This window comes from Prunus avium, chromosome 7, assembly GCF_965620075.1.
Source record: "Prunus avium chromosome 7, drPruAviu1.hap1.1, whole genome shotgun sequence".
Classification (NCBI taxonomy): Eukaryota; Viridiplantae; Streptophyta; class Magnoliopsida; order Rosales; family Rosaceae; genus Prunus; species Prunus avium.
This window is the reverse complement of record NC_142290.1, coordinates 25,912,243-25,924,645: the sequence shown is the minus strand read 5'-3', so window position 1 is coordinate 25,924,645 and position 12,403 is coordinate 25,912,243. Positions and strand designations below refer to the sequence as shown.

At 35.8% G+C, this 12,403-nt stretch overlaps 2 protein-coding genes across 6 annotated transcripts; both read right to left on the bottom strand.

Moving 5' to 3' along the window:
- Positions 1 to 132: 132 nt before the first annotated feature.
- LOC110745229 (OVARIAN TUMOR DOMAIN-containing deubiquitinating enzyme 4-like) lies at positions 133 to 4,995 on the bottom strand. 5 transcript variants are annotated; one of them, XM_021945316.2, is made up of 9 exons: positions 4,781 to 4,995; positions 4,647 to 4,666; positions 3,410 to 3,461; positions 2,419 to 2,748; positions 2,173 to 2,283; positions 1,920 to 2,041; positions 1,486 to 1,526; positions 656 to 754; positions 133 to 466 (listed from the first exon to the last, which is right to left on the bottom strand). In XM_021945316.2, the coding sequence occupies exons 3-9, from the start codon at positions 3,432 to 3,434 to the stop codon at positions 295 to 297; spliced, it is 900 nt and encodes a 299-aa protein (XP_021801008.1). In that variant the 5' UTR covers positions 3,435 to 3,461; positions 4,647 to 4,666; positions 4,781 to 4,995; the 3' UTR covers positions 133 to 294. The 5 variants fall into 5 exon arrangements, with proteins under 5 accessions (XP_021801008.1, XP_088100321.1, XP_021801006.1 ...); XM_088244195.1 differs by having other exon boundaries at positions 2,173 to 2,748; positions 3,410 to 3,475; XM_021945314.2 differs by having other exon boundaries at positions 2,173 to 2,748; positions 4,781 to 4,994.
- A 708-nt stretch (positions 4,996 to 5,703) lies between these two features.
- On the bottom strand, positions 5,704 to 11,247 carry LOC110745227 (uncharacterized). The gene is made up of 13 exons (XM_021945312.2): positions 10,981 to 11,247; positions 10,799 to 10,903; positions 10,542 to 10,697; positions 10,273 to 10,389; positions 9,680 to 9,790; positions 9,436 to 9,498; positions 9,214 to 9,340; positions 8,147 to 8,229; positions 7,820 to 8,036; positions 7,439 to 7,566; positions 6,641 to 6,715; positions 6,345 to 6,465; positions 5,704 to 5,924 (listed from the first exon to the last, which is right to left on the bottom strand). The coding sequence occupies exons 1-13, from the start codon at positions 11,116 to 11,118 to the stop codon at positions 5,821 to 5,823; spliced, it is 1,545 nt and encodes a 514-aa protein (XP_021801004.1). The 5' UTR covers positions 11,119 to 11,247; the 3' UTR covers positions 5,704 to 5,820.
- Between the last annotated feature and the right edge of the window lie 1,156 nt (positions 11,248 to 12,403).

The following is a 12,403-nucleotide window of genomic DNA, read 5'->3' as shown; positions in this document are numbered from 1 at the left end:
AATCTATGATATAGCCTCTTTTGTTGATGTGTGTAATTGGGGTTCAAAAGTCTAATGACAAAGAGGAATGTAATTCACTACAGTGCAGTAATGTAGAAAAAAAGTGGAACATAAATCTAGTACAAAATGGTATTAACAATCATGAAAAGTAAAGCTTTTCAAAGTCTCGTTTAAAACCAAGAAAAGAAGTCCTTCAGTACGACATAAGATACACATGTACACGGTGTTGAGTTGTTATTATTTCAAAGATTTTATTCATCCTAATTTTTTGTCAAATACATCATGCAGCATATGCTAAAGCCTAGATCTACCACCATTCTTTCCGGGAATACGCAAGGCATCGTAATGGCCAAACCCGTGGTAGAGAACTTTGATGGGATTTTCCTTGCCATATTCTTGCCCATACTCAGCAATGGTTATCAACCCACCAGCCTTTTCATCATACATGTACACTGTGATTGGCATCCTGCAGTGATCAAAGGTTACATCATTTCAATGCCCAACAATAAAAAAATATGTAAATAACAATAATTGTATAAAGGGTAAACTATGTTTTTTATGGTTATAGGGTTTTTAGTATATCAACATTTCTATAATTACATCGGCGCACACACATGCCCACGCGCACGCACACGCAGACGAAGAGACAACTTACTTGAGAACATGTGAAGCCATGAACAATTCAGGCTCACCTCCCCATACATGTGGCTTTCTTATTTGGGAAACATATGTGTCAAAATCACCTTCAACAAACCTGTATAAAGACATCAAATACAAGTCCATCAACAAATTTTTTGAAACATGTCCTCATAAGATCACTGTCAATTGGGCAAGATGAATGTCACATGGTTTGGTCCTACAACTGCAAGCTATCCGATTCTAAAGTAACTAAGTCACCCACCCATACATAGGCACAACTAACTTAAAAAATTATGCAACTTAAGTTGTTGGCCAAGCACAAAACCACCATGAGGTCCATCCATGGGTCTTCACCGCATAAGTAAGGATTATTCATTTGGAACTTGGTTCGGTGATTTGCTTCATATATTAATTACCAATGGGAAAAATAGATGAGGGGGAGAAAGAAAGGGAGGGAAGAAGAGAGAAGAAAAAGAGGGAGAGGACAAAGAAGAACAAGAGGGGGGGGGGGGGGGCGCAGGCATCTAGGGTTTCAATATTTCTATGTCTAAAGGAGTTATATCTTAGCTCAGGAAGCATCTAGGGTTTCAATATTTCATTGTCTAAAGGCATTACATCTTAGCTCGTTTATATATGTCAATCCAAGAATCAACTCACACTAAGTCCCTAATCCCATCACTTTACCCAATCAAATCCATAAAATTGTGAGTTGATCATCATATATTATCCTTCCTATATCCTTATTCAAGATTATGACACACAATTCTTTTAGTATAATATAAGAAAATGTGATTGAACATACAAGGTTGTCAAAATGTTTGTTGTTCTCACAATCAGAAAACTCACCATTCTGTCTCTTCCCTCCTTTTGATAAACTCAGCTGCAACCTAAAAATTTGACAAGCCAACAAATCAGGGGCCTGTTAACGCAAATTATTGCAAATAATGTGAACGGCATTACATTTCCCTATACCCCATGTGCCTCCTTTGTGAAGACATGCACAAAATTAGACAATGTATTATCAAGATTCTATAATTATTTTTTAGGCCTAGGCTTTGGCTTAGAAAGTGCATGGGCAGGCCCAGCAGGGTGGGGTGGAAGAGGTAAAAAGCTCGAATATTATGTATACAAGCGAGGTTTAGAGTAGGGAAACCAAAAATTAAAAGCAACTCTACCCAATGAATGAATTATAAAAACAATCGCCATTTCTTTTTTCTTTCTTTTAAAGAATGAATGAAAATTTGAACTCACTACCATAATAATAGAAAACAAAGACATACCCGAGCTCTCAAGTCATCTGCTAATTCTCTCTGAAGGCTCTCTGCAGGAGCTGCTTTCCCAGCTCGTAAATAAGCCCCATGAGCAACAGAGCGGAATAAGCACCTCCCATCTCCAGGTATTCCTGTGGATGTGGAGAAGTTAAACTATGCACTAAGTAGTATCAAATATAGAAGCATTTAAACACCAGTTACAAATCACAGTTTTCATTATCAATAAAAGACATTACGAAAACTAGGAAGACAACGTGCTCACCAATAATAGAGTAGTCAGTGTAAACTTTTTTTCCATGTGAGAATTTCACATATGATAAATCATTGTCATCTTCCTCATCCTCCCTGTGAGCTGCTTCAGCATGTGCTGGTCCTGAACAATTACAGACCAACAATCCAAATATTAAACCAGCAGAGGCACATCCCTGTGGCCAAGATACTGGGCCCACATTACACTTGATTTTGGGAAGCATTCCTTGTCTGGGAACCAAAAGCCTGGTATTCATACCCCGACATGCCAACGATATTTCAAGACTTCCTTTATTAGGTCCTCCAGCATTAACTGTTAATGACCGTGAATCCTTGGAGAAGAAAAACCTGAAACAGTTTCCATGGGATGTTTGGCCAATATTGGATGGACGATTCTTGGAGAGAGGGAAACTGAAATTTTTTGTCCCTGTTTTCCCTGTCTGCAGACCTTTACAACATGAACTGGATGCTCCTCGTGACACCACACTACAGATCTTACTCCCCATCTGCATTTGGGTACAGCCACTCAGGCAGACCACATTCTTTGGAGAATGGTTGATGGGAGGACAAACAATCGTGTTAACAAAACCTAAGGCACAAGAAGAATGCCATTTGCAAATTAGCATAATTTCATTAAAAAAAATGGAAACCTATCTATTTACAGAACTACTACTTTTACAATTTAAATCAATCTAGAAAGGCAGAGGAGAGTTAAATATCAGCAACATAAAAAACCCAACATGCAAAGGTTTTTTATTATTTAGGACTGCACACATTCCTTTTATTAAATGGGTAAAGGTTTACTCGGTCAAGCTTCTACAAGAATTTTATTATTATTATTTTTAATCTTTTACAAGAATCATGGAGACATTCGCCTATATGAGAATAGATTCTACGTGAATTGCAAGACACCTGGCCATTGTCAATTGACAGTTTCATCTCTGCATATTATCAATGTTCCTCTTAAGGCCAGAACTTTAGTATCAAAAAATCTCAGGTTGAATGAGAATAAGGATCTCCCCTTGATGCTATGAAGTGATATTTAGCATTTGGTTCTTGTGAAAACCAGAAGACCAGCAAAATAATAAATTAAATTGCGGCTCTGTTGACTCAATTATCAACCCAATGCTCTAAAATCTCAGTATAATTAGGTTTGTTAACCCCAACAACGGAAGCCAATGACAAATAAGAAGAAATAAATACATAAAAAGGAAGCAATGAAACCATGGTTATGTAAAACATCAAATTACCTTGATAATCAAGATTTACCTTCATGCCATTTCACATCAACAGAGATCCTCCCTACCAGTTAAATACTTGTTATAGAAAGAAAAAAACGAGGGTAAAGGATTTTCAAACATGAATTAAATATGAAATATAAGCTACTAAACAATCAGTGAGACATCAGACGAGAAATACACAAGGGATAGGTCATTATGCTTATGTACCAGCTTAACTTCTATACTAACATTTCTCTTGTAAATCAATTCCTAACACTAAGTTAGAAACTCCTATTGACCCAATTTTTGAGCCTTTAGCAATGACAGTTTTCACACCAAAACAACAACCTGCTTGTAAATAACCTGGGACAAGCATAACACTATCCGTCCTGTATGCGTTGGCCTATTCCCACCACTAGAAAGCCTAACACATGGACTGGGAGGTTGCAATTGCAAGATTTGAACACCTGAACTCTGCTTCAGTTCCATGACAAAGTTTTTCGGTTCATGGCTGTTCCCAACAATTAAACTTCTAGGATGCACGCCAACTATTACTTTCTAATAGTTTAGAAGCTATGCATAAATCTAAATGACAATATATGATAAGTCTCCAATCTACATATCTTCTGCTCCTCTCTTAAATACACTACTATGAGTCAGCAAATTCCAGTTTTTTTAAGTGAAGTTAGAAACTACCCTCATGTCAAGCATACTAAACAAATAAATTTAAAGGCTAAGCAATATACAGGCATAACGTAAAATATGAATTCAATGCTCATAACAATATTCATACACAACATACAACAAACACAAGTGAAGGAACTTGAAACCCCCACAGCCCACATCTTATATCCTAATAAGAATAACCAACCATATTCTATTCCATCACTGAAAAAATACTCTCAACTATGGAAATTAGAAATCACCAGGCAAAATCCTCTAAAATCTCACCAACCAATCCTACAAGCCAACATTATGCAAGTCTACATTTGCAATTAAGGCTGCCAACAAACACTTGTCCTCAGTCAATCACCATAGCCCTTAACCCAACATACAGACACTCATGAAAATCAAGATTAAATTTTTTTTTTTTTTAAAACCCCAAATTTATATTGTGCATATAAGCTTCAAATTGCAATTAGCTTTGGAGGAACCTGAGGCTGAAGGCAAAAAATGCAATATGGTAAACACACAACAAGAAGAAAAAAAAATGCTTATATTGTGAAGAAGGATTTGAATAAATAAAATAAAAACTGGAAGACAATACCTGTGGAAATTGGAACTCAACTGCATAAAGAAGAAAATCATTTTAGAGCAAAGCTTTATATATATATATAGAAGTGTAATAAGTATATGAGAATTCTCTGGAAGAGGAAGGAAGGGTCTGGAAGCAAAGAATACCTGCATCAAAATCACGTTTCAGTGCAGCAGAGCAATGAACCCACCAAAGAAAGAAAAGACATTACGCAATGAAGAAGCAATGGATATATAGAGAAGAAATTGTTCCAAAAGGTTTTTGCTTCTTCTTTTGTGCTTATAATCCGTAAGCTTCTTCTACGCCTTGTGTCATTCAAGTTTGCTTAATCCTCTCCTTTTTTCACTTCTCATCTCAGTTGTGTTTCTCTTTAGAGATCCTAAACGGGTCGGATCTGACTTCTTGGGCTGATTGTAGCTGGTGACTTTGATATGGGCTTTTTAATCTTTACTTTACTTTTTTTTTTCTTTTTTCTTTTTTTAAGACGAATATTTATCTTCCAAGAATCTCAGGACCGAACATCAACTTTAATTTTACAAGCTACATTAAAGGGAAAATTAGTGAACCGCTGAGCATACTTATGCCCAATATTTGCCAAAGCCTCTGCCATCTTTACTGCATATGATTAGAGCACCTCTTTCTGTATTTACTTATCGTCTCTTTTGTCATTTGCTTAAGCCAAATGCATATATTGTTTTTTTGTGTGCAAATGATATTGTTGATGTTGGGTTTAGGGTTGGCTTTAGTTTAGAGTCTGCATATCATTTGCCTAATTTTCAAAGGGTGAGGATTAGAATGTCAAGACCGAAACATTACTTTTTCGGAGTTTTTGCAAACATCATTAGGAGATGTTTTTCTGTCCAAACGCAAAGGTTCAACAGAAAACCTGTCAATTGAGGTTTAGAGTATGGAATGCATTTTGACAACCATGCATGTTTCATCACTATTATTTTAAGAGAACGCTCATTCTCAACGATAATTTCAACTACAAGTGATAGTCTAAATTACTCTAAATTAAACTAATTTATAGGGAGGGATTCGAAACATTGGGGTGCAAGGGGCGAGCTCATTGCCTTGGCCAACTGGGTTAACCCACGTTGATCCTTTTCGAAATTTACATTTTAATTTAAAAGAAGCTTCATCTTCCACATTTTTATGTGACTCAGATAAATAAGTGAATTAGAAGTTAACATGATGAGAAGGCCAGCTCCTGGAAAAACATTCCTCTATGCTCAAAATTTCTAAATTCATCAAAGCTTGCACAACCTGGACTTAGTACAATAGTGTCCCCTGCAATAATGAGAAAAGAAATTAATTAAGTTCCATATCTTTGTGTCGCCAAAATTATAATATGTAGAGAAAAACTAGAAGGGGAGTTTTCAACAATGGAGGTACATGTTGGGGATTGATAGAAATCCTTGATAATTTCCACACCATATATTGTTTCTTGTGGTTCATTTTGTAACTAAAAACGGAGGAGGAAACTTAGTTCTATCCAAATATAATGTTTTGATTTTATACTGAAACAATTTCAAAATTGAAGCAACTCTTCAAACAATGCTCCAGCAAAGCAGTGACTTTAGAAATTTCATTGGGAACCTGCTAATACGCTATTACACAATATTAAAGTTACTAAAAGGCAGCGCGGACTTGCATATAAAAGACATGGAAACAGATTCTGTGGCAGTTTATAGCAATGATGGAACATACCATGTTCTGCCATCCTCCTAGCCCAGCTAACTGCGCCCTTCAGATTTACTGCTCTGATACAGGGAATGCTAAGACCATTTTCAGACAATGTCTTCTGAATCAGCGTTCCGGAAGATCCAAACTTAGAGACATTTATGAACAGATAGCATTAGTATGCCAGAAATTTAGAATTAGTTGGCAAGGAATAATTACAGATACAGGTAGACAGTAATCTGATATTGGAAAACTAACACAAAATATGAAGACATAAGCAGTGATGTGTGTTAAGTATAAATGAAGAGGAAAAGATGATATACAGTGATTACACATCTATGGTACTTCAAAGGTTCTATCAATTGTTCAAAACCATTAGACTCTTGTCCATCTAACACCTGCAAAAACAAGAAAAACAATATCATGGTATGCATAAAATCATGGCCTTGGACACTTGCCATGTGATGGTCCCGGAGAGATGCACACACTCTCAATTCAAAAATCTATAGCTCAAACCAGAAGAAAATTGTAATACATTGACATGTGTGTTTGAAAAAAATAAAATAAAATTGAAGGCCACATACAAGAGAAAGGTACTTTGACTTCATAAAGAAAGCAGACTTACTCCATTCAAATTAATGAAATCTAATGTAATTCTTTCATTCATATATAAACCAAACCCGTCACAGAATGAGAAGAGTAAAATGTTAGGAACATGAGAAATTATTGTAAAATGCTGATGATGCAGCACCAATAGCACATAAACTAACCATTTTGACGTATACAATGCTTTCTTAAATATGAATTTGACAAGCACCACAAACAGGGATTTGTCACATGAATTTTAGATGAAACGTAACAGAATGTAAGTCAGATTCTGGATCTCAATGGAATTAAATGTACAAGTTGGATTAAACATCAACATGCACAATCATTAGCCAAATATATATATATTTTTTTTTGTTTTGTTATTACTAAGTTTTTCTATCTTTTCTTTCCACTTGACAATTGTGGTGAATGCAATAGCATTCTCTAAGCTTTCCATGTATGTAAAAGAAACAAAGGCAACTGAGCAATTATAAGGATTAAAGCAGCATTTACGACAAGCATTTAATTGTAACCTTTGCAAGGCCCCCGAGTAGAATCAGAGACTTTTGTCTCTTCAGACCCATTAGTCCTGCGTATGTTGCTTCAACATTTGTTGCCTTACTGTCATCAACCCAAGTTACTCCACGGATATCCTTGCATACTGCATAACAACACTGAACTAGTGAACAAGGAATGGAAAACTCGGCTTGGATCAAGGATGGGCTCTTGGTCACAAATCTACTCCTTTTTCTTCCAAATCTGATCCCCAGGCCAAAAAAAAAAGTATGCTCGAAATAATTGATTTTATAATTTCCAATCAAAAGAGAATGACAAAAGAACAAGGCACTAAGCTGAAAATGCTTACAGAAAACAAAAAGTTCACTACTTATAGAGATGCATCTGTTTCAGCTTACCAATTTGCATACGATGGGGTGGTGCCCTTAATTTTTCAATACTTGGACCAATGTCTTCAATATCGAGTCCAACATTCAGTCCAACAACAGACAGAGCAGCCACTGCAGCATTGTGATAGTTGTGTATCCCAATTGTGTTCATTGCACCCAATTGCAGTTGTGAATTGACTCCCAATGCAGGCACTTCAAAGCTTGCAATTTTTGCCTCCATATCAATCTTTCCATATATATTACCACAATTAACATCAGAGATGATACTAAATAGACTTTTCCTAGAAAATTTCATAGTTTTTTATAAATAAAATGGCAATACTAAGTAATTCTTACTTTTACACCTGGAGTGGCTCCTATCCAAGCAAGATTAAATTCATTCATGCTTTCCATAATTGCTTCATTCAAGTACTGGTTTCCTAAAATGGATTGTGAGAAAATCTGTTGAGACATATCGAATCTCATATAAGTAACTACATGAGCATCACCGAAATCACAGATTTCTATACAGACAGCAGAGTGAATGAGGATAAGGTGAGACCAACTCAAAAGGCTCTCATCATCACATCTTTTTCATTTTAAACTTGGTTCTAAAAATCGTATGCAGTATTTGATAAGGTTCATGCTTCATTTTTTAAAAAGATGATAACCAGATAGAAACATATAAAATTTGACTCACAGGGATGTAAATAGTTCTTAAACCAATAAACTGTATGGAATTAAATAGCTCTTTTTTTTTAATTCAATCATGGCACTTGAAGCAGTTATGACTTTATCTTTGGATGTAAACATCAGCACATGACAATCTGCCTGAAATGAACTTGATCTACCTTGACCGACTTGCATTCCCAATCTCTGACATGAGGCCCAATGGACTTGGGAGACCATCTTAAGTATCACCAAGTCCACAGCTCATTGGAATGAGAAGTCATCCCAATATCATTTTTAGTAGTAGATTTCTCAAGAAAAAAAGAAGTAGAATTGTCTTGATCAAGATTCAATCTCAACATCCATATATATCTTCCAGGTTGGGATCATTTTCGTCAGGAACCTAATAATTTCCCTTTTTCTAAAAGTTAGCTATAATAAATCTAAGAATTTGTTTCTCGTCAAAAAGAGAAAAATGTAAGCATTCAACCTCACACGTTGTTTCCCATTCCTAAATTAATATTGCTATCAACAAAATGGGTTTAACCATTATGCCTTCGATGCAATGTCCAACCCAACCATACGAGCTCTCTTTTCTTGCATGCTCTCAACTTTTTCCCATATCTAAAAGGAAGTAAATCTTATTAAGAAAACTGGAATAGGGGGGGAAATACAAACAAGTGATGTCAGTTATAATTTCAGACAAATGCTTTAGATGCCAAGGTACATTTACCCAGAAAATGAAAAGTACATACCAAGACAAAGAAGCCCAAGCTTGGCATCAGTCATGTGAAGAAATAACCGGCATTTAATCACTGCATAATCTCTCATTGTGCTGTGCCTTTCTAGATGATCAGGTGTAAGGTTCAACACCACAGCAACCTACAAAAAAAGCCAATAGTATTGGAAGAGGAAACTATGAAACACTACTGAAGCTGACAGGGCCAAAACAAAGCGAACTTTCAAAGACCACTTACGGAAGGGCAGAAACATTTGTTAGGAATCTCCATTTGATAACTGCTAACCTCCACAACTGCAACCTGGAAAAATGTAGCAACATCTTTATATGCCTATGACATGTCTCCTCTGGGCATCAAACACTTTCAAGTTGACCAAACAAATTCATAGTTGATCAATTATTTTCAACTATGCTATTGCAAAAGTCACTTTCATAAATAATATGGCACCGGAAGAGAATGCAAACCAAACAATTGGACTTACCTTAAACTTGGGTTTTAAAGAATGTGGCTGTAAGCATTGGAAAGCAGCCTCTGAGAGTGGACTCCCAAGGTTACCCCCCACAAATGTCTCGATGCCAAAATGGCTAAGCATCTACCTTCAAATGAGTAAAAGAATATTAATTGATAGAATGTGGAACTCCATTTTACAACCGGATAAATTCATGATTTAAGAAAATAGATTTATCCTAGCAATTTCAAGATACTTTACATGGATACGCAGCTTCTATAGGCAACAGACAGGAAATTATGTCAATTGAAAGCAATACAAGTTGGAAGCAATTCTAAAGACAGCTTTATCTTAAATTTTATAAATTATACATGCATTTTTTTCAGTTTTAATTATTCATCCATTTTTTGGAATTTGGGTATTGGGGGAGCATATTTTGGTTGATAAGTAGTGAATTTCACAAAACATCAGCACTTCTTTTTTCTCATTGGTCATTTTTCATTTGGGCTTCGATTAAGGAATTCATTCAAACAGCAATTTGGTTCAGATTATGTTGCCATCAGCAACAATATAAGACATTTACTACTAAAATTACCATGAATAAGCATTAAAAAAAGATGTGTAACCTGTCCAGCAAAAGTGACAACAGTTGATTTTCCATTAGTCCCTGTCACTGCTAAAATCTTGATACTTTTTGGGAGAATTTCGGCAGCAAAATCCAACTCAGACATCACCTGCTTTCCCTGCATTTTGACAGGAAAAAAAAACACCAAAATGTTCACCAACAAAAAAAAAATGACAATATCTCAAGAATAGTAGAAAAAAAGATTTTTGTATTCTCAAAATATTTAAATCACTGCCAATTAACATATAACTTATAAACACTACTACTCACCAAATGCAACAAAGAGGAAAGACCATAGTTTTGTAGGGGAACTCCAGGGGACACGACCACCCTGTCCGCATTATCAAGTAGCTCTCCATCAAATTGACCCAAAATTGTCCTCAATCCACCATTATCATTACCAAGCCTCTCAAAAACCGGATCTTGCTGCAAAAAAATTAGCACTTTAACTACTAAAACTATGCATGACTTTCCTTGTTTATGATGTAAACCCAGTTACAAATGGAACAATGGATTCATGGGAATACCTCTAAAAGACCAAAATTCGGATTCTGGTCAAAGGCTAAAACTGAAGCACCTCTGGCCAGAGCAAGCCTGGCAGCAGCTCTCCCAGATTTTCCCAAACCGATAATCTGCAAAAACCAACTTTGGTTGGCGTATGGAAGTGCAATGACTCAAAGCAATAAGAGAAGGGAATGAAATAGCTCACAGCGACGGATTGGCCTCGAAGGTCCTGTTTTGTAGCGCATGATCGAATGGTTTTTGAGATTTTCGGCTTTGCGGAGCCATTGGGTTTGGGACTGAGAGTTCGGATTGCATATCCTTTATTCAAAGATTGCAGCTTCATGGCGTTTGAGCGTTTACATCTGCTTGTTCACTGATAGTCTTGCTTGAAAGAGCGGTAAATTATTGTACGTATCTCAGTTCTTAGAGCCGTTAGATGAACCGGAAAGAGGGTTTTGTGGAGGTTTTCGTTTCATTCTTTTTTCTTATTAATTTTTTTTTTTTTGTTGAACTCCTCCTTTTTTGGGAATTTTTTATTATTATTATTTTTTTTCACTTTTGGGGTTTTGGGACATTTTCTTTTTTCTTGATAAAAATTTGGGATATTTTTTGAAAGGACCTAACTCAAAGTGGAATTTGAGCCGAACCCTATGAGTGTCCGACACTTGGCAAGTGCCGAGCACACTTGACCAAATTGCCCATCTAACCAAAACAAAATTTATTTCAAGTTGACCTCAAGGTTGACTTCTACCAAAAATTTAGCAGAGTTTCCCTTGTAACTAGTCATTTTCCCAAAATTTCTCACCTGTCAAACAAACATTTATAGATCCCCAAACGTTCAACATGTATTGAGTTATATTCAAGCAATTTAAACTACCAAACCATATGGCCTCATGCCTTACAACAATCCTAAGGCAATTTCTCTAAGCAATACTAGTTTGATTAATTTACAAGTAGAATTCAATTATACAGAAACCCTACATTTTGTTGTGGATTTTTTTAAATATTAATATAGTTATACTAAAATTATTGTAGCTAATGCAGGACGTAGATCTCTATCTCAACGACTTCTCCCTGAAAGTGATGACCGAGTTTGTTGAACTTCATGGTGGATATCATATGGATATAAACTAGTATGTTTGGATATCATATGTATATGGTTGTGCATTATTATTGTTTGTCTTCAATTTAGTATTGTTGTTGCTCTAGTTGAAGGCAAATGTTTAGACCAATAGATGTTTGTTGAAAGAGCCCAAGGCTCATCGTGCCACTTGTTCGTTGCTGGGAATAAATGGGTGAGGGTGTCATTAGGAGTATTATTGGTTATTCTCTAGCAGCATCTAGAAGTCTTTGACAAAAAATGTAGTGATCGAATGTCCAGCAAAAAAAATTACCTATACATTACCATAATCCATTATTTGATGTCTTCACATTTTTAAAATAATTAAAATTTTCCAAACAAAGAAAAATAATTATTATATTTAATAACATTTTAATTTCATACCATTTTGACGTTGTATTAAAAATTTGACTAATTTTTACTACAAACAACTGCCACCTCCAACCACCTCCATATCTCATCGAATTTTCCCTACAAAGAGAGTCACCACCATCTCAGACCACCTCTA